At 59.4% G+C, this 24,031-nt stretch overlaps 4 protein-coding genes across 11 annotated transcripts; 3 read left to right on the top strand and 1 right to left on the bottom strand.

Moving 5' to 3' along the window:
• The first annotated feature begins 1,037 nt into the window (after positions 1-1,037).
• ABCG4 (ATP binding cassette subfamily G member 4) lies at positions 1,038-10,536 on the top strand. 3 transcript variants are annotated; one of them, XM_010723689.3, is made up of 15 exons: positions 1,038-1,162; positions 1,856-2,093; positions 3,847-3,964; positions 4,031-4,163; positions 4,482-4,532; positions 4,700-4,845; positions 5,091-5,214; positions 5,401-5,515; positions 5,746-5,885; positions 5,968-6,066; positions 6,200-6,368; positions 6,869-6,969; positions 7,103-7,261; positions 7,373-7,491; positions 7,566-10,536. In XM_010723689.3, exons 2-15 carry the CDS (start codon positions 1,865-1,867, stop codon positions 7,789-7,791), a joined length of 1,929 nt encoding a protein of 642 aa, XP_010721991.2. In that variant the 5' UTR covers positions 1,038-1,162; positions 1,856-1,864; the 3' UTR covers positions 7,792-10,536. The 3 variants fall into 3 exon arrangements, with proteins under 3 accessions (XP_010721991.2, XP_085065531.1, XP_085065532.1); XM_085209405.1 differs by lacking the exon at positions 1,038-1,162 and adding an exon at positions 1,477-1,611; XM_085209406.1 differs by lacking the exon at positions 1,038-1,162 and adding an exon at positions 1,477-1,615.
• Positions 10,537-10,705: 169 nt separating this feature from the next.
• NLRX1 (NLR family member X1) lies at positions 10,706-16,507 on the top strand. Of its 4 annotated transcripts, XM_085209402.1 has the most exons (10): positions 10,807-10,947; positions 11,280-11,393; positions 11,463-11,590; positions 11,786-11,846; positions 12,057-12,157; positions 12,302-12,918; positions 13,307-14,721; positions 15,444-15,530; positions 15,605-15,856; positions 15,979-16,507. In XM_085209402.1, exons 3-10 carry the CDS (start codon positions 11,470-11,472, stop codon positions 16,295-16,297), a joined length of 2,973 nt encoding a protein of 990 aa, XP_085065528.1. In that variant the 5' UTR covers positions 10,807-10,947; positions 11,280-11,393; positions 11,463-11,469; the 3' UTR covers positions 16,298-16,507. The 4 variants fall into 4 exon arrangements, with proteins under 4 accessions (XP_085065529.1, XP_085065528.1, XP_010721981.1 ...); XM_085209403.1 differs by lacking the exon at positions 11,280-11,393 and having other exon boundaries at positions 10,706-10,947; XM_010723679.4 differs by lacking the exon at positions 10,807-10,947 and having other exon boundaries at positions 10,959-11,393.
• NHERF4 (NHERF family PDZ scaffold protein 4) lies at positions 16,246-19,920 on the top strand. Of its 2 annotated transcripts, none has more exons than XM_010723682.4 (10): positions 16,246-16,387; positions 17,132-17,159; positions 17,414-17,478; positions 17,636-17,847; positions 17,969-18,155; positions 18,241-18,377; positions 18,457-18,661; positions 18,745-18,941; positions 19,071-19,241; positions 19,371-19,920. In XM_010723682.4, exons 1-10 carry the CDS (start codon positions 16,345-16,347, stop codon positions 19,413-19,415), a joined length of 1,290 nt encoding a protein of 429 aa, XP_010721984.1. In that variant the 5' UTR covers positions 16,246-16,344; the 3' UTR covers positions 19,416-19,920. The 2 variants fall into 2 exon arrangements, with proteins under 2 accessions (XP_010721984.1, XP_019478589.1); XM_019623044.2 differs by lacking the exon at positions 16,246-16,387 and adding an exon at positions 16,600-16,757.
• On the bottom strand, positions 19,558-22,441 carry DRC12 (dynein regulatory complex subunit 12 homolog). Of its 2 annotated transcripts, none has more exons than XM_010723684.4 (6): positions 22,263-22,441; positions 21,633-21,701; positions 21,315-21,434; positions 20,671-20,763; positions 20,246-20,376; positions 19,558-20,170 (listed from the first exon to the last, which is right to left on the bottom strand). In XM_010723684.4, exons 1-6 carry the CDS (start codon positions 22,327-22,329, stop codon positions 20,042-20,044), a joined length of 609 nt encoding a protein of 202 aa, XP_010721986.1. In that variant the 5' UTR covers positions 22,330-22,441; the 3' UTR covers positions 19,558-20,041. The 2 variants fall into 2 exon arrangements, with proteins under 2 accessions (XP_010721986.1, XP_085065542.1); XM_085209416.1 differs by having other exon boundaries at positions 21,633-21,698.
• Positions 22,442-24,031: the final 1,590 nt, after the last annotated feature.

Genomic DNA, 24,031 nt, shown 5'->3' with positions numbered 1-24,031 from the left:
CTCTTCTGCTCCACGAGGAACTGATTGCAGGCCCTGGTGTGGGGCTGACTCTGATATTGCACTCTCCAGCACCTTCTGCCTGAATGCCATGCCTAAAGAGCTGGATCTCTGCCCCCAGCTCTGTCCCAGCCCCGGTCCGGCTGTGGGAGGGGAAGGATTTCCTTAGCTCACCAGATGGGTATTTTAATTAATACTGTTGTTAGTGCTGCTCATTTCCATATGTCTTTCATGTTTAAGTGCTGTGGTGGGTGAGAGGTGTGAGCGACTGCGAGGAGGGAGCCAGGTGGAGCACAGAGACACCATGCAGGGGTGTGTGTGCTGGGGGCAAGCTGGCACCCTCCCACCAGGACCCTGGGGGGGGGGGGGGGCAGCTGTGCCCCCTGGCCTTTGATGCTTGCTGTGAGCTTTCTGAGCAGTGCTCTGCCATCCTTGCACCCTGTTTGTGCCCTGTGGTGGAGGCTGTTGGGTGCAATGCAATGCAATGCAATGCAATGCAAAGGCAGCTCAGTGCGTGGCTAGGTGAGCCCTGGGAGTGGGCTATGGGGTGAGGGGCAGTGGGCGTGGGCTGTCTGCTGTGTCAGAGGTGCAGCGGTGGGGACGGAAGAACGGGGGCTGCCAAATCCCAAGCTTTGCAGCCGGGAGATGCTCGGGGCCTTCTGCCTGACACGCAGAGCAGAGTGGGGAAAGGAAATAAAGCCGGTTCCTTTAAGAGGGTTTTTCGCCGCCTGGCAGCGCCGCCCGGGCAGCCAATTCTCACCGTCCCGACACACGGCGGCAGCCGAGACAGCGCCGGCGGTGGGGGGCACCGACGGGACCGGGGCACCAATACGGGAGCGGATAACGGCACGGAACCGGTCCTCCCACCTCGCCGCCCGCCCCGGCCCAGCCCAGCCCAGCCCAGCCCTACAGAGGGATGGGGAGCGCATCCCGGCTGGGGACCCGCGGGGGCAGCGCTAAGCCCGGGGAGCGGCACTGAGCGGCGGCCGCCGCCCGTTCTCCTCCCCCGCGGTCCATCGGTGCGCACCGGGGGCTGCGGGCGCTCGGCCTCGCCGCGGGCATCGCCCCTTTGTCCGCAGGGGGGTGGGGGGGAGCGGCGGCGGCGGCGCTGCGGCAGAGCGCGGAGCGGCGGAGGCTGCGGGGAGAGGAGCCCGAGCTCGTACAGGTGAGCGTGGGGAGGGTCCGAGAGGTTGGGGTCCGGCGGATGGAGGAAGAGGGGATGGAGGAGGAGCGGCCCCGGAGGAGATGCCCTCGCCGGTGGGGTGGGGTGGGGTGGGAGCGGCTCAAGGAGTCAAGGTGAGCCCGAGGGCGGTCTGTGGCTCCCGCAGCCCCCCGTCCTGCTGGCCCTGTGCTCTGTGGCTGTAGGAAGGGGAAACCTAAAGCGTTCGGAGGGAGTGGGGGTGATGGGATCACGCAGCCCTCCCTCGCCCCTTTTCTCCCCCAGGGCCGAGGCTGGCTATTTTCCAGCCCTGAAAGAGATCTGCCTGCATCGGGGAGAGGGCTGAGAAGATCTCGGCGCAGCTCCTCGCGAGGCCATCCTCCCCTTCCAGGGGATTGTGTGTGTGCATTGCAGCTGCGGCGAGGAGCTGCCTGCAGCTTGCGGCTCAGCAAAATGTAGGTTAGCACGGCATTAGGACCCCGGCCCTGCAGGGGAGGGGGGGTGCTGAGCTCAGCAGGGCACGGCTCAGCTTCCTGTGCTCAGCACAATGAGGGACCCCTAGCCCCATCTTCATCTGGGATGCTGCAGAGGGTTTGGGGTGCAGCGTGTTTCCCACCCCGCCTGGCTCAGCGTTCCCCCAGCTCTGCAGAGCCCTACTGCCAAAGATCGAGTGGGTCCATCCCTGCATGTTTCCTACAGAGCAGCACGATGGCAGAGAAAGGCATGGATCCTGCATGTGTCTCCATCGCCCTGGAGGACACGGTTTGCCACGCCGGCCCCCCGGATGCCCCACTCCTCACCACCCACTTGAAGAAGGTGGAGAACCACATCACAGAGGCCCAGAGATTTTCCCACCTCCCGAAACGCTCGGCTGTCAACATCGAGTTCATTGACCTGTCCTACTCTGTGCGCGAGGGCTCCTGGTGGAGGAAGAGAGGTAGGAGCTGCCTGTAGGGCTGGGAACCCCTGAGGCTGCCACATCTCCCCTCCAGTCTCCTCTCATCTCTCCCAGACCCTCTGCCCTGGGTCCATCCCTCTTTGCTGATTCAGGCAGCTGTGTCTCAGCTCTGCAGGATTTTGTCTGAGTGCACAATAGAGGGAAACTCCGGAGCTGCTCACCCCACTGTCCCCTGTGGCCACCCAGCCTTGTGATCCCCAAAACCAGATCCCATCCCAGAGGCTGTATGGGGCAGGCAGGGCTGTTGCTTGGCTTGGGGCTGGCAAGATGGATGGGTTTTCTCAGTGCTGCTGTGCTGGCAGTAGGAGGCCCCAAGGGGTGCCCTGGTGTGCAGGGGGGTGCTGAGCTTGCAAGGGTTTTCCTCTTTGGCAGCTCCCTATGTGTGACTGCGGCCGACAGCGTAGGGAGGGGAGGCAGATGGTAGCTGGTGGGTGGTAGTCAGCTTTAATTAGCCCTGTTAGTTAATGGGATGCCAATCAGATTGGCCCTGTGAGGTGGGGGGGGTGCTGAGCAGGGTCCTGGGGAGAGCTGGTTGAGGGTGTGGGGTCCCTGCTGCTCCCAACTAAGCTCTGCAGCTGGGGAAGCTGAGGCACCGATGGACAGCAGGACCAGCCCAAAGCCTCCAGGGTGAGCTCTGCCTCCTTAGATGCTGGGAAGAAAAAGATGGAGGCTGGAACTAGGGCTGCCTGGAGTGTTTGTATGCCCTGTGGTGGGGACAGACTTGGGGCAGCTGGAGCTGGGACTGTGGGGTTGCACAGCGGGGATGTCTTCTCCCCTGGACCGCACGCAGGAATTGGTGAGGAGCTCCAGGTGCCTTTGTGCAGGATCCGGCCGTGCTGCCGCGCGTTGCTGAAGCAGGAGGTTACTGGCAGTCAATGAACGCGAGTAACCGCTGCGCAAGCTGCAGTGGCACCGACGTGAGCAGCATGCGCTGCCGGGCTGTGCGCTGTGCTCACCCTGCTGCCGTCACACAGCATCCTGCTCACACCTCCCAACCCCCGGGGCCCTTCTCCTGGGGGTGCCTGACCCCAACGGGTGCTGCTGGGGCACAGGAAGATCACAGTGTTGGACCCCTTCCCCACTCATCTCCTCCTATCTCCTCCTGCTTCTTTCGCTGCCCTGATCCTTAGGCTTGTTCCAGTTTGTGGGTATGGGACGGATGCATTGTTGCCAGCTGATACCATGGGGCAAGGGGATGTATTTCTGGCAGAGACATGCTCAGACCTGGTCTGTGGTACCCTGCAAACCACAGCTCCCCATGCAGGGCTGTGTTTCGGGGCAGTTTCTGACAGCCTGAGGCTGTGCCTGTTCCATGCTCCCGACACATTGCGTTCCTGCTGCCAGAAAATGCTAATCAGCTGCCTTTAAAGCAGAGATAATTCCAGGTCTGATTAGCAGTGGCTGCTGCCGAGTGTCACGGCATGAATACCAATGAAGGCATCCGGCGGGCATGGAGACGCTGCTGCCCATGGCACCCTGCTCCTCGCTGCCTGGGGACCAGGGCAGTGCCACAGCCTGGTGGCCTTCCTTATGCTGTGTCCCAGGGGTTTTCTGGTCTTGTCTGCGTTGGAAATGGATGAGCTAATGGGAAGCAGGGATGGGGGTTATACTGGGGGTGACGGCTATGATGATGCTGGTAGAGGTGATCCCTTGGCACAGCACACGGCGGTCCTACAGTCCTCCAGGTGCCGGAATCCCATTGCAATCCCACCTTTCTGCTCTCTTCCTCCAGGCTACAAGACCCTCCTCAAATGCCTGTCAGGGAAGTTCTGCCAGCGAGAGCTCATTGGGATCATGGGGCCATCGGGTGCCGGCAAGTCCACGCTGATGAACATCCTGGCTGGCTACAGGTGGGGCTGGAGGACGGGTTGGGGGAGCGAGGCTGGGGGCTGTGTTATATCCTCTCTGTCCTGTAGGGAGACGGGCATGAAGGGTCAGATCCTGGTGAACGGGCGGCCGCGGGACCTGCGCACCTTTCGCAAGATGTCCTGTTACATCATGCAGGATGACATGCTGCTGCCGCACCTCACCGTGCTGGAGGCCATGATGGTGAGCGGGGCTGCAGGGTTTCCTGGGGCTGGATCCTCAAGTGGGAGCTTCCCAAGAGCTGTGGGATGTGGGGATGAAGTCCTGCCCTCGCCCTTGTATCACTCAAATGGGGATGAGTGTAATACCTACGTATGACGTTCCCATTGGAGGTGTTCAAGACCAGGTTGGATGGGGCCCTGGGCAGCCTGGTCTAGATAGATATGGAGGTTGGTGGCCCTGCATGTAGCAGGGAGGTTGGAGCTTGATGATCCTTGAGGTTCCTTTCATCCCAAGCCACTTTATGATGCTTTGATCTCCCTGTTCATCTTCTCCCTGCAGGTCTCTGCTAACCTGAAGCTGAGTGAGAAGCAGGAGGTGAAGAAAGAGCTGGTAAGTGAAGAGGAATGTGAGTCTAGGGCCCCTTGTCTTACTCCAAGGTGGAAACAGTGGAGAAGGGAAGGAACCATGGACCCTCAGTGATGGGGACGTGGGAGGAGGTGATGGGGAAAGGGTGAGGGTCCATGGGAGCTCATGGTGAATGAGGCTCCATCCCTCAGGTCAATGAGATCCTGACGGCCCTGGGGCTGCTGGAATGCTCCTACACCCGCACCATCTCACTGTCGGGTGGGCAGCGCAAGCGCCTGGCCATCGCCCTGGAGCTGGTGAACAATCCTCCAGTCATGTTCTTCGATGAGCCCACCAGGTGAGACTGCAGGAGCTCCCCAGCACTGGGGGATACCGGGGGGACCAGAGCCCTTTGGATCCAAGAGGGGCTGTGGGACACCAGGGGGACTGGAGGACAACGGGGCTGGGGCTGCAAAGAGATGTTCTTCTCCATCACGCAGGGTGCCCACGTGGTGGTGGAGGTGTCTTGGAGATTTTCTTCTCCCTTTCTCAACTCTCTCCTTCTCTCTTTACCATCTCTTTCTCCTCTGCTCCATCCTGCAGTGGTCTGGACAGTGCCTCCTGCTTCCAGGTCGTCTCCCTGATGCGCTCCCTGGCTCAGGGCGGCCGCACCATCATCTGCACCATCCACCAGCCCAGCGCCAAGCTTTTTGAGATGTTTGACAAGGTTTGGGCTGGGGCAGAGGGCTCTCGGGGGGGCAGGTCGTTCTGACCATGCAGAGAGGCTGTGGGAGGGGCTGGTGCAGACAGCTGACCTGGGCTCGTGTGGCTCACAGCCCTGACGACGGGATCTGGAGCAAGCAGTGGTGCCCTGGCTGCTCTGCACCTGCCCTATCACTGATTTCTCTTACAGCTCTACATCCTTAGCCAGGGCCAGTGCATTTTCAAAGGCGTCGTGACCAACCTCATCCCTTACCTGAAGGGCCTTGGGCTCCATTGCCCCACGTACCACAACCCCGCTGACTTCAGTGAGTGGCCCCTCCTCAGCTCACCAGCCTTGGGGACGGAGGGTGGCGAGGTCCAAACCCACGTGGCGAGGTCCAAACTCATGTCCCCCCATTGGGTGCTGTGCTGTGGGTGATGTGGCACTGTGGGGTGAGGGCTGCACTGGGCTCCCATCCCCTGGCCATGGGGAAATTGGGTGACCAGAGCAGTGTGATGGTTAGGGCTGACTCAGTGCTGCTCTTGTGCTCCACAGTTATTGAGGTGGCCTCAGGAGAGTACGGGGACCTCAACCCTGTCCTGTTCCGTGCTGTGCAGAATGGCATGTGCACCATGGCCGAGAAGAAGAGCAGCCCCAACAAGGCAGACTCATCGTGCCCAGCACACTGTGTGACAGTGAGAACCCAAGAGGGGACACCATGTGGGAGGTGATCCCTGTCCCTCACCTGCATCTCTGACTTTGAACATCCCTTTGCAGGACGTGGACCACATTGAGAGCCACACATTCGCCACCAATACCTCCACCCAGTTCTGCATCCTCTTCAAGAGAACCTTTATCTGCATCCTGAGGGACACGGTGAGGGCTGAGCCAGCACTAAAGGGATGGGAGCTATTTACTGGGGGCAAGCAGAGCTGAGTGGGGCTCACCCTTCTCCGGGATGCTCAAGGTACGTGGTCCTGCCTCACTGATCCCCTCTGCCCATCCATAGGTGCTGACCCACCTGCGCTTCATGTCTCACATCTGCATCGGGGTGCTGATCGGGCTGCTCTACCTGCACATCGGCAACGACGCCGGCAAGGTCTTCAACAACACTGGCTTCCTCTTCTTCTCCATGCTCTTCCTCATGTTTGCTGCGCTGATGCCCACCATCCTCACCTGTAAGGAGCTCCTCGCCCCACTGCTCCCACCCCTGGGTGTGCAGGGGGGGGTTGTGTCTGTGGGAGGGCTCCAGTGGATGCTGTATGGTGGAGACAGCTGAGTTGGTCCAAAGTGGGGCAATAGGATAGAGACGGAAAGGATACAAAGAGAAGGGTGGAAGTGTTTGCATCTCTTGGAGTAAATCCCCCCAGTTGCCATTTATTTACTGTCTGCTTCATTTATTGCCATTGTTTACCGAATGGCTCTAAGCAGTGTACTGGAATTTATCTATTTACTTATTTTGCTGAGAAACTGTCTGCACAGCTGCGTTTTCAGCTGCTTCAGATCTCCCTTTCACTTCCTCAAAAAGCCTGAGCAAAACCCCCCTGGCTGAGCTGACTTGTCCATGCGAAGGTTCCCCTCTCAGTTTCTGTGCCTGGTGAAGCTCCCACCCGTGGGCAGGAGGCTGCAGGGTGCATTGGCCTGGGGCACTGCCGACTCCTTCCTTGCTTCCCCACAGTCCCCCAGGAGATGTCTGTATTCCTGCGAGAGCACCTGAACTATTGGTACAGCCTGAAAGCCTATTACCTGGCCAAGACCATGGCGGATGTGCCCTTCCAGGTGAGCATTGCCCCCTTGGCATGGCCAATTTCCAATGCCCTGGATGGACTTGGACTCTGCATCCCTGGGGAGGGTCTATGGGACCAGAGCAGCCACGGGCCCAGTTTGTGTAACTCTGCTCACCCCTCTCCAGGTGATCTGCCCCATTGCCTACTGCAGCATCGTGTACTGGATGACAGGCCAGCCGCCCGAGGCCACGCGCTTCCTCCTCTTCTCTGCCCTGGCCACCGCCACTGCTTTGGTGGCCCAATCCCTCGGGCTTCTCATTGGAGCTGCTTCCACCTCCCTGCAGGTCAGGCTTTGCCCGTGGTGTGGACGTGGGTGTCCCAAAGGACCACATACATACAGGGAGTGCCATGGGCCACAAATGGGGATGTGGCACCCAATGACCTCTGCTCCATAGGTAGCCACCTTTGTGGGACCCGTCACTGCCATCCCCGTCCTGCTCTTCTCAGGCTTCTTTGTCAGCTTCAAGACCATTCCCACCTACCTGCAGTGGAGCTCCTACGTCTCCTACGTCAGGTGGGACCTCACACTCTGTCTGTAGGGTGGGAGTGGGGCCGTGTGGGACACCCAGTGACTCTGCTTTGCCATAGGTATGGTTTTGAAGGCGTCATCCTCACCATCTATGCCATGGAGCGCGAGGACCTGGAGTGCCTCGAGGACTTCTGCCCTTTCCAAAAACCCATCAAGATCCTGCAGGAACTGGACGTGGAGGAGGCCAAGCTCTACCTGGACTTCCTCATCCTGGGCATCTTCTTCGTCATCCTGCGGCTCCTGGCGTACCTGGTGCTCAGGTACAAGGTCAAGTCGGAGAGATAAAGGGGCCACAGGACCCCAGAGCTGCCCCCGGGCCTGAGCTGCTGCATGGCAGTCGTGGACCATGTTGGTAGGTGCCAGCCAGGCCTGGCTCAGTCGAGAAGGGTTTTGAGACATCTCGGAACTGTTTTAACCTTTCCACGCACTCTTCATGGCAAACGTTTTGTACAGCCCCACCACGTGTCTGCCTCACCCCACGGAGCTGCATCCCTTCACTCAACCTGCCTGCCTATGGGGGATAGCAGGGATGGTCCCGTGGAGGCAGAGTGGGGCTGTGGGGAGCTCCAGGCAGGAGAAGGAGAGGCGCTGGGGGTCCGAGCCACGTGGGGGCACACACAGAGCCATTGCGTAGAGAAGAGCCCCAAAGCCACCAAGTTGCACAAGGCTTCTGTGTTTCCTGCAGCTGCAGCCACTGATTGCTGCCTCCCCTTTTCCTTTCTGCTTCAATCCTCCCTTTACTTCTTTTTTTTTTTTTTTTTTTTTTCTTTTTCCTCCTTTTTAATTTTGAATTTAATTTTGAAACCCCGCTGCTTTCAGTCTGCATGGAGAGGAATGGGAGCAGCGGGCAGAGGGCTCGGGGCTCTCCTGTGCTGCTGCTCGGTGCCATCCTCAGGGTTGGCCTCTGCTACCTGGGGACACAGCAGTGTCTGTGGGACAGCGCTCTCAGACCTCAGAGGGGGTCACGTTCAGTCTTTGGGATCTGAGCCAAGAGGATAAAAGTGATTGATACAAAGAGAAGTGACCATCCCATCAAACCCAGCGTGGAGCACTGTGCCATCAGTGGAGCTCTGCTGGCCTCTTGTTCCCTTTCCCCAGCACAACCACGCAGGATGGAAATGACCTCCCTCAGCAACAGCTGTGTGCTGTCTGCAGGGAGGAGATGAAGACTGTGGGCACCCACCCATTGCAGCAGGACTGATGGGTAAGAGGATGGACAAGTGGGTCCCAGTGGTGCCAGAGCTGGAAGGCAGGTGAGATCTGGGAGCAGTTGGTTTGCATTGAGCCACCCTGATGCTGGGACTGGTACCAGGAGAAGGCGTCTTTTGGTGGTTCCTCTAAAGCTCTGCACCCCTCAGGGCATTTTAGAACCTTGTTGGCTTTTCAAAGGAGTGGAGCTGGTGGGGACAGCACGCTGGCACTGCTGTCATGGGGCTGCATGGGTGCTACTGGAGCCCACTGCCTGCTGGTGAGCGTGGACATGGCAGGGGATTGGACTGCAGAGAGAAGGACAAATTGCAGCAATATCCTCTGAACTCTTCTTCACTTTTCCTGGTTTGTTGGGACTGCTTTGCACTGCAGGGGCTGGCTGGAGGGCAGAGATGGAGGTACTGCTGCAGCGGGGCTGGGTTTCCCCTGCATGGATGTGAAGAGCTCGTGCATAAAGGCTCTGGAAGCAGGACGTGCCCTGATGCTCTTCCAGTGCTGAGCATTGGGGTTTCCCCAGGGGATCTCGGCTGACTTAGTGCTGTCCTCCACAAAATTCCCCCCTGCTCCCAGATCCACCTTCACTATCCCTGTGCTGTGCTGTGCTGTGCAGGGGGTGGGAGCACTGCTGCCACCCACAGCCAGGGAGACACGGGGAGCAGTCCCCACATCTGCTGTGCCACCAGGGAATGGCAGAGCTGCTGGCTGTCCCCCATCTCCATCTCATGTCTGTGGGGCTGTTGGGCTACTTCAGTGCCCCACTTCTGCCCTGCTCTTGGATTACAGTGTGTGAGGTCAAGGCAGATCCGTGCTGATTTTTGCCCTGTCCAGGATGTGTGCAGTGAGGATGCACTTTATTGGAGCGGGGGAGTGGAACTCTGGGTGCTTCTGGCTGCAGGCACCCCTCCAGGGAACGCGTCTGGATAATCACGAGGAGTGTGATGGAGGAGAGCAGGCTTCTTCCCCTCCACCTCCTCTCCCTTCCCGCCCCCTCCCTTCCCACGCAATGCACTTTGAGTGCATTAGGATGAGGTTTGAGCTGTGGCAGCAGCTCTGAGGGCAGCAGCTGAACCTCAGCCCATCTTGAACCGATTCAGGCCCAAAGGCTCAGCTGGGGTGGGTGTGCTGTGAACAGCCCCCAGCATGCTGCCAGGCACACAGGGACTCGGCCTCTCCCCTCTACGCACGTCTGGGTCACCTTTGTCACATTCACAAGAGAAGCAAAAGCATCCTCACCCTCTGGGGTTTGTTGGAAGGGACAGCAGGGCAGCACAGGGGGTAAAGATCTGCCTGCAAGGTCTCACCCACCCCAAGCAGGCAATAAAGCAGTGTTTCATTCTCGCTGTGTGTGGACACCATCCATCCTGTCCTGCTGGGGGTCTCCTGCTGCCTCCCTGCCCCCGTGTGCTGTGTGTGGTTGTGCTGTGCTGGGGGTGTGCATGTGGGGTCGGGGTGAGCCATTACCAAAATAACATGCAGACAGCAGCTCAGAGCCCGAGGGAGACTGCAGGGCTGTGGCTCTGCTGTGCAAGGGCTTTGCCAGCAGTGGGACCTGCTGCCTTGCAATGGGGATGCATCGCTGCCCTGCAGAAGCGTGGCCAGGCCCGGGGGAGAGGGCATGAGCTGGGCTGTGGGGGAGCACGGGGCTGCAGGCAGTGCTGAGTGCCCTGTGAGTGGGGGGGGGGTCCTGGCTTGTGAGCAGCACTCACGGTGGCCGGAGGGTTGCTACACAGGTGGAGGGGTCGCAACTTGTAAGGGCGTCTCTGAGCTGCCAGCTGTACTTGTTGGATTTCACACATCAATAAAACTTATATTTATAGCGTACCCTTCGCTTCCTCCCGAGCGGCCGCGGGGTCCGCGCGTGTCGGGATGCTGGGATGGCTGTGCGCTGCTGGGTGCCGGGATGCAGAGGGATGCGCAAGGCTGTGAGCACGGGCTGTTCTTCCCCAGGCAGCAGCCCAGCTTTCGGCACCACCTCCCGGTATTACAAAAGCAGCTCTGCCCCCGGGCCCGTGGATGCGTGGCTGGGTGCACGGGTGCGGCGCTGCTCCCGGCCGCCGTGCGGGGGCGAACCGGGCCGGGCCGTGCCGTGCCGGGGCGGTGCTGCAGGAAGTCACCGCCGCCTCGGAGCCCTTCCCGGCTCAGGGAAGCGAAACGGGGCCGCGCTGCCCCAAGCAGAACCCCGGGGAAGGCGGCGGAAGGTGGTGGCGGAGCAGAGGGAGGGCTGGGAACCGGGTAAGGCGAGGATGGCAGAAAGCAGCGCGGTGCGAGCCCTGCTCGGCCTCTGCTGGGCTCATCGTTTCCTGCGCGTTTCCTGGAGTTTTCTCACCCCCTTCCCACCCCCGTGCCTCAGTTTCCCTGCAAGCCGGGCGTGCAGCGCGTGAGTCGGCGGCGGTTCGGCCCCGTCCTGCGGTGGGAGGTCGGGAGGGCAGCGCGTCCTCGGGCCGCCCTCGGGATCCTCCCGAGCTGCTCAGCTCCTCGTCCGCAGCTGCAGGAGGGTGGGGAGAGCCGGGCTTGGCGCTGTTTCGCTATAAAGCTTTTAAAAAGTCGAGCTCCTTCCTCTCCAGCGCTTTTTCTCTCCGGGATGCGGTGCTATAGCTGAATCCAGGCTGATGATTTTTGGCTGTGCACCAGGACGTTCCTCTGCCCCTTGTGCCCCCAGTGAGGATTTTTGGGGACAGGTAGGCTCACCCTACAGGTGAGGACATCCTCAGTGCCTTGCTCCTTCTCAGCTGTCCCCTCCCTTTCAGGCAGAAGATGTCCCGGGCCATGCAGTACCATGGCTGGCTGCCCTGGGGCAGCTGGACACTGCTGTGTGGGTCTCAGCCTGGCTGCAGGGCAGCACGGTGTGTGTACCTCTGTGCTGCTTCGGGGCCAGGTGAGCTGTGATCCCAAACCCACCCTTTCCTGGGGTTGCGGTGTCCCTGCTGGAAGTCCATCCCCAGCTCTACAGCAGAGTCTGGGCAGTCTGTGTGTCACCTCTGCGGGGTGCTGAGCCACTGAGCTCGGAGCTGTGAGCTCTGCTGGGCTAGGGGAGACTTCTGGTCAGTGCAGGAATGCTTCATCCCCACAGGTGCTGCAGGCAGCTGTTTCCACAGGAAGATCCTCCACGTGGGTGGCATCTCCCTCCCCAGGTACAGTGGGATGTGGGTGGCTGAGCTGCTGCCTTGGGACCACTGGGGCTCTGTAGGCAGAGATGCTGCTTTGCCTGCACTAGCAAACCACACAGAGCCAACTCCCTGCCAGTCTGAACTCAGCCCTTATCTGGCGCTGCCTCGTGGTGTCCCACCCTGCCCTTGGGGCTGCTGGCCCCTGCCCACCTGCCGATGCTTTTTTTCCTCTAGCAGGAGCTGTGTTCGGTACAAGGGAGGGTCTCAGGAGAACCGAGCCCAGCGCAGCTCCTCCCACCATGGCCTGGACCATCTCAGGAACGTGGCCTCTTCTGGTAAGCTTGCCACCTTGTGCTGAGGAGGATGGAGGGTCCTTTACAGCTGCTGTCCTGGACAGTGCAGGGTTCTGCCTCCTGCCTGCGCTTTCCCGAACTCCTGCCAGCAAGAAGCTGTATTGCCAAACACCTTTTTCCTCCCAGATGCTATTAAGAAACACCAGAAGAGCCTGTCTGCGTGGTTCAGCAACCAGCCCAACGAAGAGAGGCAGTTTGGGCCTTCCTTCTCACTAGACGCTGTCCACGTGGACCCAGTGATCCGGGAGAGCTCCCTGGAGCAGATCCTGAAGCCCTCACCTGACCTGACCATCCAGCACCAGCTCCAGCAGCCCTGCAGGCAGGTCATCAGCCTCCAGAATCTCTTTGACGTGGATGCCTGTGGGCGGCAGGTGAAGAACGTGGTGCTGTACGGCACCGTGGGTACAGGGAAGAGCACCCTCATCAAAAAGATGGTGGTGGACTGGTGCCATGGTCTCCTACCCCGCTTTGAGCTGGTCATCCCCTTCTCCTGTGAGGACCTGTCCTATAGTCACGTCCCTATCTCCCTAAGACGCCTCATCACTAAGAAGTACCAGCACCTCCGGGACGTGGTGCCGCTCCTGGGCTCTTCCAACCTCAAGGTGCTTTTCATCCTCAATGGGCTGGAGCGCCTCAACTTGGATTTCCGACTGGCTGGCACCGAGCTGTGCTGTGATGCCAATGAGCCCGTGCCTCCCTCTGCTATCGTGGTCAACCTGCTGCGGAAATACCTCCTGCCAGAGGTCAGTGGCTGCTGGGGTATCGCAGACTAAAGCCTTGTGCTAGTTCTTGTCGCCCAGCTTGGCTGCTAGTCAACTTGTAGCTTCTACCCCTGGCGGGATTCTACATGCTGGTTTGTTGCTGGGGAATATTTGTGAGGCCTGATAAGGTAAAGAAGAGGTAGTACCTGAGAATCAGTCTGTGGGGTTGTTGCCTTCCAGACTCAGTTTATGTCTAGAAAGGGATGTGGAAAGTTCTTCTGTCCCCTCTGTCTGGGCCAGGTTTAAACCTTTGGGCAGCAGCTTCTCAGACCCCAGCTCCCGAGTGCTCCAGGATACGGGTTGTAGGATTGGGATCCTGCTGAGGTTAGATCAAAGGCACCTCCAAACTCACCCAGCCCTCTGCTTCCAGGCCAGCATCATCGTCACAACGCGCCCATCTGCGGTGCACCGGATCCCTGGTAAGTACGTGGGGCGCTATGCAGAGATCTGCGGCTTCTCAGACACCAACCTGCAGAAGCTGTACTTCCAGCTGCGCCTCAGCCAGCCTGGCTGTGACGGAGAGAACAACGTGGCCAGCCGCTCGGGCGAGCAGGATAACTTGGTGGAGATGCTGTCGAGGAACCTGGAGCGCCAAAACCAAATCGCTGCCGCCTGCTTCCTGCCCTCTTACTGCTGGCTGGTGTGCACCACCCTGCACTTCCTCTACTTCACCAGGACGGTGCCTCCCAGCCAGACCCTGAGTGGCATCTACACCAGCTTCCTGCGGCTCAACTTCAGCGGGGAGGTGCTGGATAGCACTGACCCCACCAAAATCTCCATGATGAAATACGTGGCCAAGACGGTGGGCAAGCTGGCCCACGAAGGGGTGATGTCCCGCAAAACCAGCTTCACAGAGGAGGACCTGCAGCAGTGCTTTGAGGTGGAGATGAAGACTGAAAGCGAGCTCAACCAGCTGGAGGTCTTCCGCAGTGATGTCTTCCGCTTCTTCCTCACGCCGTGCGTGCAGCCAGGCAAGGAGCACACTTTCGTCTTCACCATCCCTGCAATGCAGGAATACCTGGCGGCCCTGTATGTGGTGCTGGGCGAGAAGAAGACCCTGGTGCAGAAAGTGGGGAAGGAGGTGTCGGAGATCATCGGGAAGGTGAGCGAAGATGCCGCTGTGGTGCTGAGCATCATCTCCAAAGTTCTTCCCCTGCGCTTCCTGCCGGTGCTCTTCAACCTGCTCAAAATGTTCCCTCGCTTCTTCTCGCGGCTGAGCGGGAAGGGCCGGGACACCATCGCCCGCACCATGGCAGAGGAGCTGTTCAAAGAGGAGGATTACTACAATGATGACGTCTTGGATCAAATCAATTCCAGCATCTTGGGCGTGGAGGGTCCCATGCGGCACCCCGATGAGGCTGCCGACGATGAAGTCTTTGAGCTCTTCCCCATCTTTATGGGTGGGATCCTGTCCCGCCGGAACCGCGCCATCCTGGAGCAGTTGGGCTGCTCCATCAAGAACCTGGCGGCCTTTGAGATCGCCAAGGCCATGAAGAAGACTGTCATCAGGAACAGCCGCAAAGGGCTGCCCCCCTCCGAGCTCATGGACTACCTCTTCTTCCTGCACGAGTTCCAGAACGAACGCTTCACAGCTGAGGCCATTCGCTCCCTCCGGACCGTCAACCTCTCCTCCGTCAAGATGACCCCTCTCAAGTGCTCCGTTCTGGCTTCTGTCATGGGCAGCAAGAGCCACGAGGTGGAGGAGTTGAATCTGACCTCCTGCAACCTTGACACTGGCAGCTTGAGGACTCTTTTCCCCGTCCTGCTGCGGTGCAAGTTTCTCCAGTGAGTACCGCCTGCTGCTGCCCCTGGGCGCTGCGCCCATCGCAGGGATTCGCAAGGAGCCACGTTGAAGGCAGGGCCTCCCTTTGTTTACAGTCAGAGCGTATCACGGGGAGGGACTACAGCTTCCGACATGCAGTGCTCCACCAGCAGCCCTGCTCAGGCACTGCGGGCTGGGACTTGTAGTCCCACCGCCCCCTCCTTAGGGCAGCCGTCTGCGCCTGGCACTGCAGGCTGGAATGCGGCTCCCTGCCCTTGCTCAGCACCCGGAGCCGCATAGTATCGCCTCGTGGCTCGCTCAGGGCAGGAGAATCGCAGCCCAGATTGTCCCGGTCCGTTTGTAAACCTGCAGTCTGCTCGTTGCCCAGGGGGTGGCGAGCCGTGCTCGGCAGAGATGGACGCAGCTGTGCGGCTGGGCTGTGCGGTGCTTCCTTCCTGCGGGTGCTCCGAAGGGCTCAGTGGGGTCCTGCTCCCTCCTGAGACCCTCAGCCCCCCAAGCGGCACCCGGATCCCCCTCCTCTCCCTCGCTTTTGCTGGTGCCGGCTCTGCTGGCTGATGCTACCCGTCCACTGGGGTGGCTGCTGTGGGCTTGCTTGTGGAGAGGGAGCCTTGGGTGACCTTGTATGGGGAACCCCGGGTAGGACGGCGGTGGGATGGATGGGGTGAATGGCCCCACGGCTGACGCTTCGGTCCTGCCACCACCCCTTTCTTTTGCTTTGCGCCAGTCTGCAGCTCAACAGCCTGGGCCCTGATGCCTGCAAGGAGATCCGCGACCTGCTCCTGCACGACAAGTGTGCAGTGAGCAACCTGCGGTGAGTACTGCCCCATCCTCACCCCGAACCCTGCTGCACGCTGCAGGCAGCACCCTGACCTCACATCCCTGCAGGCTGGGGAACAACCCCATAGGTGAGCAGGGGGCACAGTACCTGGCCGAGGCACTGGCTGGCAACCGCTCACTGACCCACCTGTCCCTGCTGCACACTGCACTGGGAGACCGTGGTGTGGAGCTGATCGCCCAGCACCTGGCCGAGAACCAGCAGCTCCAGGAGCTCAACCTGGGCTACAACTCCCTGACAGACAGGGCTGCCCTGCATGTGGTGGAGGTGGCCAAAAAGCACGCGACTCTGGACAAAGTGCAGTGAGTTCATCCCATCCCTTTCCTTCACTCTTGCAGGGGACGCTGTGAGCCAGCATCCCTCCCTGCAGCAGAAAACCCTTCATCCCTCCTCCCAGCCCTCAGCATCTCCTTTTACCCCATAGTTTATATTTCAATGACATCAGTGAGGACGGCAAGAGGGCACTCGACAGCCTGCGCATGGACCGGGACGGCGTCAGGGCTCTGGTCTTCCTCACGGCAGGCACTGACGTCTCTGATTACTGGTCCAGCATCCTGAACGTGGTGCACAAGAATCTGCCTTTCTGGGACCGCGAAAGGGTTCGGCAGCACCTGACCATCATCCTGCAGGACCTGGAGAGCAGCCGGAGGCAGACGGTCAACCCCTGGAGGAAAGCCAAGTTCCTACGGGTGGAGAGTGAGGTGAAGAAGATGCTGGGGAAACTCCAGCATGGGACCCTTTGAGCTGCTGGAGAGTGCAGCGCCTCACCGGCACCCTTATCACAGCTGAGATGCCCAGCGGTTGGGTGCTGCCGAAGCTGTTGAAGGTGCTGGGTATGTGGGGCCAGGCTGATATATGGCACAAAGCCCAGGTGTGAATGGGACTTGTCTTCTGGGCTTGGACTCGAGCTTGCTTGTGAAACCCTTGGTAGCATTAAAGTGCACCGCTTTGTTTCCTGGTGTCCGTCTTCCCCACCGTGGGACACCCAGGGGCTGTTCCTGAGCCCCAGGTGCTGGTTGAGCTCCCAGCACTGCTGGGTGAGGGCTGGCACTGCCAGGGCTGGGAGGGCAGGGGAAAACTCGGAGCTGTTTAACCATTAAACATGGGGCGTCTTGGAGAAGGCGGGGACGCCGTGCTTCCCTGCCACTTCATCCTGTACCTTGCTCCCTCTCGAATTCGCTGCAGCCATGAAGCAAACGGAAGGTATGTGCTGGGGCTGCAGGGCTTCGTCCCACAGAGACCCTTCCTCGTGTGTGTGTCTCCAGGCTCTGCTTCTTCATGGAGCAAAACAGTGTCAGAGCCACGGAAAGCTGCGGGCAGCCAGGAAAATGCCGATGGGCTGAAGGGGGGCATTGGCAGGAATCCCCTCTCCAAGTGCAGTTGGAGGGTTTTGGGGAGGTGTGCAGGGGAATGCTGCTTTCTCTTTCTCTGGGGCCCTGGTTACTTTCCTCACCCCCACCCAAAAGTCCTGAGGGGCTGCGCAGACCCTGCACGCCGTGTGAACAGATGAGCCCTGAGCACCCAACTCTGCTCCCTGCTCGCTACCCTCTGCGCTGACCTCTCCTCTCCCTCTGCAGGGTTCGAGGGCGACAAAGCATCCATCATGTAAGTGCTGTGCTCCCCCCCTGGCCCCACAGCTGGGTTTGCAGGGGTGGTGTGGGCTATGGCTGTCGGTCCCAGGAATATTTTTCACAAGAGGGTTATAGGGGCAATCCCAAAGTGACACCCCTCCGTGGTTTCCCCTAGGGAAGAGGAGGCACTGCAGCTGTGGCTCCGGCAGGAATGGGGCTCCTATGGGAGGGCAGGGGAACGTGATGGGGCTGCTCTAATGTGGCCTCTCCTACCCTTTATCATTGCAGAAAATTTGAATTTAACCCCAAAGATGGGATTGACAACCCCGCCTTGTCACTGGCTGAGGACATTGGTAAATATGTGGGTTTCCCCCATCAGCGTGGGGTCAGGCAGCTCCGGTCACCCCCGGGCACTGCAGGGAGGTGAATGCCTACAGTAGAGAGGAATGGGGAGACCATGGCCCCGTTAGCATCTCTGCTGTCCTGCTCACGGGCCGCGTCCCCATGCAGATGGTGAGGCCGTGGGGGAACCCCGCTTTTACTTGCTGAGCAAGGGCAGCACAGAGACCTTCGGCTTCTGCCTGCACGAGGAGCTGGGCTGCCGGGGCCACGTCATCCGGCAGGTCGAGGTGGGGGGGCTGGCCCAGCGCCGGGGGCTGCAGGATGGGGATCGGCTCCTCCAGGTCAACGGCCTCTTCGTGGACCACATGGAGCACCACCGGGTAAGCCACGAGCGTCCTTGGAATGTGGAAACACCTGGGTACCCCCAGCTGAGCACAGAGGGAATGCAGGATGCTGGCCTCACTGGAAGAGAACAGCTGTCTGCAGCCTGGCCCCTTGCAGGTGGTGCAGAAGATCAAGGCCAGTGGGAACCAGGTCCTGCTGGCAGTGCTGGATGGCGATTCCTACGAAGCAGCCAAAGCTTTGGGCAGAGATCTGTCCCAAATGCTGCCCGCTGACATCCGCCCGCGCCTTTGCCACATCACACGGGACAAAAGTGGTTTTGGTTTCAGCGTGTCGGGGCCAGAAGGTAGGGAGGGAGCTGGCACTGCCAGCCTGCAGCATCACCCCACTTGGAGCATCACCCCGAATGCTGCAGCCTGCTCCTCTTGTAGGTGTCAAGGGCACGTTCCAGCTGTCAGTGCGGCAGGACGGGCCGGCGGAGAGAGCTGGAGTGCCATCAGGCTCCTGGCTCCTGGAGCTGAATGGGCACAGCGTCAGGAGCTGCTCGCACACCCAGCTCGCCCGAAAGGTGTGTGTGTGCGTGCTGTGGTGCTGGGCACAGGGCTGGGGCTGGTGGTGGTGCTGAGCATCATGCGTGTTTCTTGCAGCTCAAGCAGAGCGGCAGCAAGGTGACACTGCTGGTGGCATCCGGCCCAGTGGAGGAGTTTTACCGCCTGCGGGGACTGCAGGTGACGGCTGCCCTGGCAGACACCTCCTGGCTGCCCTTCAAGGTTCGGGAGCTGCACATGGTGAAAGGTGACGCTGGCTATGGGTTCTTGCTCAAGGAGGATGACTATGGCTCAGGGGCTGTAGGTAAGGGAGCTGATCCCACCTGCACTCAAGGGCAGCAGTGCTGGGATGCCTTGGTGAGCATCTCTCCTCCCTCGTCCCCGCAGGCCAGTTCCTATGGGACATAGACGCGGGGCTGCCGGCTGAGCAGGCAGGGATGAAGGAAGGTGACCGTGTCCTGGCTGTGAATGGTGAGAGCATCGAGGGCTTGGACCACCAGGAAACGGTGCTGAGGATCCGTGCCCACAAGGAGCAGGTGACACTGCTGGTCATCGACCCTGCCAGCGATGCGTTCTACCGCTCGGTACGTGCTGCGGAACGCACAGCCTGCGAGGTGGATCCCTCACCCCCTGCATAGTGAGGTCCCCTCCAAGACCTCTAGCTTGCCAAGCAGCTCCAGGAGTTGCATGGCTCACCCATGATGCTCTTGCAGATAGGGCTGTCCCCTCTGCTCTTCCTCGATGACGGTGACCCTGCCTTGGGCTCCTGCACGCCCTCCCTGCCCTCTCCCAGTGACTCCCCTGGGCTCTGTCACATTGATGTGGGACCAAAGGGATCTGGCTCCTGGCTGATGACTGCTGCCAACAGCATAACCATCACACAGGTAAAAAGCTTTCACTGTGCTGCTCTGAGTCTGGCATCCTCCTACCCTGTGCCCTCTGTGCTGCTTCTGTGCGGCACCATGGGGCTGGTGGGAGTGTGCTGCCTACCTGTCCCTGCTGTGTCCCTGCAGAGCCCACGCAGAGAGGAGCAGAGGCGGCTGCGCCATGCATTCTAGCAGCCTGGAGCACCTTGCTTCCAGCCAGGATCCCATGCAGCACTGCTGATATACCCAGAGAACACAATGATTGTCATTATGGACAGCACTGCATCTCTGTTCCTGGAGTAGAACTGCCAGCATCACACCTACCAGAGACTCATTTCCACTGACCAAGGTTGGCCTCAAGCTTTTATTGAATGTAGTGGTAACCTGAAGACACTCCCACACCTCCAGGGGTATCTGAGGACATAATGCTCAGCTCCAGGCTCTGGATTGCTCCCAGGAGAGCCAAGGCACTGCCCTTCGTGCCATGACCCAGGGGGCTGGACTTTGGGCCAAGGGGAAAAGGCTGCTGAAGGAACCCCCCCCCCAGCTCTCATCTGGGCTCAGGTCTGCCCTGCATGGACGTCTCCCTCGTGCTCCTCCTCTGCGAACTGCTGGGTGCTACCTGCCCCCATCACAGTACTGTTCCCATGTCACCGCTTTGGAGAGTGATTAAAGGACAAATCCACGCTGCCGTTCACGTGAGTGGTGTGCTGGGGGTCTGTCATTCAGCAGCATGTCCCAGGGACAGACAGAACCCTGGGGCAGCTGTGCTGATAGAGACTGAGAGCCTGTCCTCTCCTGTGGGGGGTCTCTGAGTGCTATATCTCCAGGGGGTTGAGGCCGAACTCCTGCAGGTGCTGCTTGTGCTCCAGGCGGATGGTTGTGCCCTCCTCCTCCCAGTGCTGCCTGGCCTCTGCCATCTTGGCCAGCACAAGGTCCAGGCTATCCTAGTTGGGGGAGAGGGGCGGTGAGGAGGGGGAACTGTGCTGAGGGGAGCCACCCACAGCCATGTCCCTGCTCACGTGGAAGATCTTCTCATACTCCCTCTGCATGATGTCCATTCTGCCCTGCAGCTGGGTGATGGTCCTGTCCCTCTCTGCAAGTGCTTTGGTGGCAGCCTGCTGAGTGTGCTGGCTTTCCTGCAGCCTGGTGGCTGTGGGGTGTTGTGGACAAAGGGCAGGGGACACTGTGTGGGCATGGAGGGTGCGGCACAGCCCCCACCCCAGGGTTTGGGATGGGGTGGGGTCACAGCATCCCCTTTGCTGTCAGTATCCCAAGCTCAGGGATGCACTGGGACCAGGGTCAAGCTTTGCCTTCAGCTGCTGCTTGGCAGACAGCATAGGTGAATATCTCCTGTTTCCCCTTGCTCCCCCAAATGAATGCTTTCCTGCCCTGCACAAACCCACTCCCATCCCCCTGGTGACAGGCAGAGATGCCAAGGCCATACCCAGCTGTTCCTGCAGGCTTTTCACTTTTGCCTCCAGGCACTGGCTGTGTGCTGCTGTCTGCTTCTGCAGCTCCTGGTATTGCCGGGTCATTTCTGGGAGCCAAGGAGAGGAGAAAGAGACAAATGGTGACAATAGGAGGGACAAGCAGGCAATCCCTGTGCTGGGAACCCAGAACCTGTGGCCAGGGTTTCTCTTGCAGGCTGTGCACCTGGAGTGGCCATGGCCCCTCTCCCTGTCCCTCTGGGCTGTGGCAGGGGCAGGAGGGAGCCCTGGGGAGGGGGGTGGAAAGTTAGTTCAACCTCTGCTGAGCGTGGGAGAGTGAAAATGAGCACGGAGTTTTGCATGTGGCAAAGACCGCAAACCTCTGGCTGAGGTTTTACCTCTGCTAAAACCATCTCCTTCTCAAACGCTGAAGGAAGCAGTGAGGCAGTGACTTCTGCAGGCTGTGGTCTGCTCTGTGTCTAAGGACAGCAGTTGGGGTGCAGCAAGTGCACAGCCAGAGCCTTGGCATGCCAATGGCGTGGGTGCTTTGAGGCTGAGCAGAACAGGATGATGGGAGAGGTGGGGTGAGCTTGGCTGGCATCCCTGGCTGGCATTGAGATGTGAGATTCCTGCACCTGCCCCTTCCCACCCCTTCCATTACCTTCGTGCATGTCTCGCTTGTCATCCTGTGCCTGTTCCAGTGCCTTCTCCAGCTCCCACAGCCTCCGCCGGAGCCCTTCAGTGTCAGCCCTCGTCTGCCAGGCCACATCCCTCCAGTGAACTGCGAGACAGAGTGCTGCTGTGGGGACAGCGTGCTGCTGGGGTGACCCACTGGGATCCAGCCCTTGGAGGACACTGGAGCCTGTGGCTGTATTCAAACCTTAGGGCGAGATGCCCTGCCCAGCACTTAGGTCCAACACTGCATCTTTCCTAGCTTTTCCTTGCTTGCAAGCATACCCCTGGCTCCTCCCCATCTTACCTGGGTGCTCTCGCAGCCTGTCGGCCTCCAGCGCTGCTCTCCTGGATGTGGCTGCAGCTTGGCTTTCTGCTGCCAGAGGGGAGGAAGAAGGGACGGAGTCAGAATTAGCTGGTTGGTGGGCCTTGGCTCAGGGATACTGGGAGCTGTCAGATGGCCCAGGGGCAGCCAGCCTGGAGATGTTCAACCCAGGAAAACTCGGCTGGGACATGCTGAAACACTAGTGCCAGGGCTGTATTTGTGCAAAGGATGGGGATGTAGCCAGTTTTACTTGAAGCGGCTTCCCTGGAGAGGTGCATGCGAGATTGGGATTGAAAGCTGAGATTTCACGGTGAAGATGGGGAAGTAGCTGGGGTCCTTAGCACACAGAGGTTCAGGGATCCTTCCAAACCCCTACCCATGTTCCTCCAGTACACACCTCCAGCTGGAGCTCTGTAGGAGGGGCTGGGGTCTGGAAGAGCCACTGTGTTTGAGCCCCCACCCAGGTCCCACTGAGCTGCAGGGTGGAGTGGGATGCAGGATGCTTGAGCAGAGCCCACATCCCGCTGCCTCCTATTTCTAATCAGGCACATCGGGGGACAGAGAAGAGAGGCACGTCCCCGCTGGCTTTAGTCTGCAAGTCCCCAGACTCACCTGTTACATTTCCCTTTTTGTGTTGCTTCGCTCCTTTTTGCCTCTTCCCTTTGCCCTTTGGAGGCATTCTTCTGGCAAAGCTGGGAGCACAGAGCTCAATCCCTCAGGACACAGCAGCTGCCTCCAAGCCAAGCTGTTGTTGTAGCAACTGTGTGCACAGTGAGGGCAGGTTGCCTGGCCCCGCACCCGCCTCCGCCTTGCAGCAGCTGAACATTTCTCTCCTGTGACACAGGCATGGGCCACACACACCCAGCAGTGCTGGAGTGGTCTAAAGCCAGCCCCACTGCCAGAACTCAGCTGGCTGGGTTTGGCTGCAGGATGGGACTCCCACAAGTTTGGGTGGATTCTGTCCTATGTGTGTCCCAGAGCTGTCGTCCTGCAGCAGCCCTGCCACTGCGGGGATAGAGTGGGAAAGGTGATGCCCCCAGGTCACAGCCTGAGACAAGCCCAGCATCTTCCTCCCTTCCTGCCCTGCCTCTCCCCTCTGGCACACCCTCCTGCTTGCTCTCCTGCTTGCTGCAGTGATTTTTGCTCTGGGGACTGTGGCTGGATTTGGATTCTCTTTATAAAACAGGACGGGGAGGAAGGGAGGGGATTTCAAAAAGTTATTTCTGCTCAGGTTGTGATTCACCCAAAACACCTGGGAGCGTATAGGTGAGATTTGCTCAATGGGACTGTATGGGCAGGGCAGCAGGAGCAGTGAGCTGGCAGAGGCTCTGCATAGGGATAGAATCATAGACTCATTAGTGTTGGAAAAGACCAGTAAGCTCATCAGATCTAACCATAAGCCCATCCCCACCATGCCCACTAAACCATGTCCCCACGTGCTGCATCTCTACCGTTCTGGGACACCTCTAGGGATGGCGACCCCACCACTTCCCTGGGCAGCCTGTTCCAATGCCTGAGCGCTCTTTCTGAGAATAATTTTTTTCTAAAATCCAACTTGAATGCCACAGTCCCTTCCGCAGGGAGGGGACAGCAACCTTTCCTTGAGGCCTTCAACAAGAACACAGCCATGCTTGGGGTGAGGCATGCCTAGAGCAGCAGATGGTCAGGAGTGCAATTGCTCCAGCACGCTCCCTGATCTCTTTGGATTGGGGCCATGGTGATTTTTCTCTTTGGCTCCACAAAGCCAGTGGAACTCTCCCCATCCCTTTCCCCAGGTACTTGTGGTATCCTGGAGCTGGCCAGGGCACCCTCCGGTGGTCAATCCGGCTTGACTATTAGCCAGAATCCATTAACATCTAATGGGAAAAGCCTCAGGAACACGGCCTCAATAAACGTTGACATATTTGAGGTCAATATAATCCTTAAGAAAATTTGCCCAGGTAATTAAAGCCAGACAAGGAGCTGCCTGTCCCAGAAATATATACTAAGCTCTACGAAAGGCAGTAAAATCAAGACAGAGAGCTTTAGAACCATTCGACGCAGGGCTCCCAGCTGGTGCTGGGTGCTGCTTCACATTGCCCTGCTCATCCAGGGCCCTACACAAGGTGGTTGGCAGCCTGCAGGCCAGGGGTGTCAAAGCATTGCTGCAGCCTCTCTTCCCCTTGCAGCCCACGCCGTGATGCTGACGCAGGTTTGCAGCAGCCCTGCTTGTCACAGAGGAAGCGTTCTGGCTGGAAAGGGAGCTGAAAAGAGGATCTGAAGGCGGCACGGAAACAGAACTGAGCTCACTTTCGGGCTCGCGTTGTAATTTCCAGAGGCCTGCTGCTGTCAGCTGTGTCAGAACACAGACATACCCACGGCATGGCCTGCTTTCCTCTCCC

The sequence above is a fragment of the Meleagris gallopavo genome, chromosome 26 (genome assembly GCF_905368555.1).
Source record: "Meleagris gallopavo chromosome 26, MGAL_WU_HG_1.1, whole genome shotgun sequence".
In the NCBI taxonomy this organism is placed as follows: Eukaryota; Metazoa; Chordata; class Aves; order Galliformes; family Phasianidae; genus Meleagris; species Meleagris gallopavo.
Note: the sequence above shows the minus strand (reverse complement) of the source record. Positions and strands in the feature narration are given on the sequence as shown.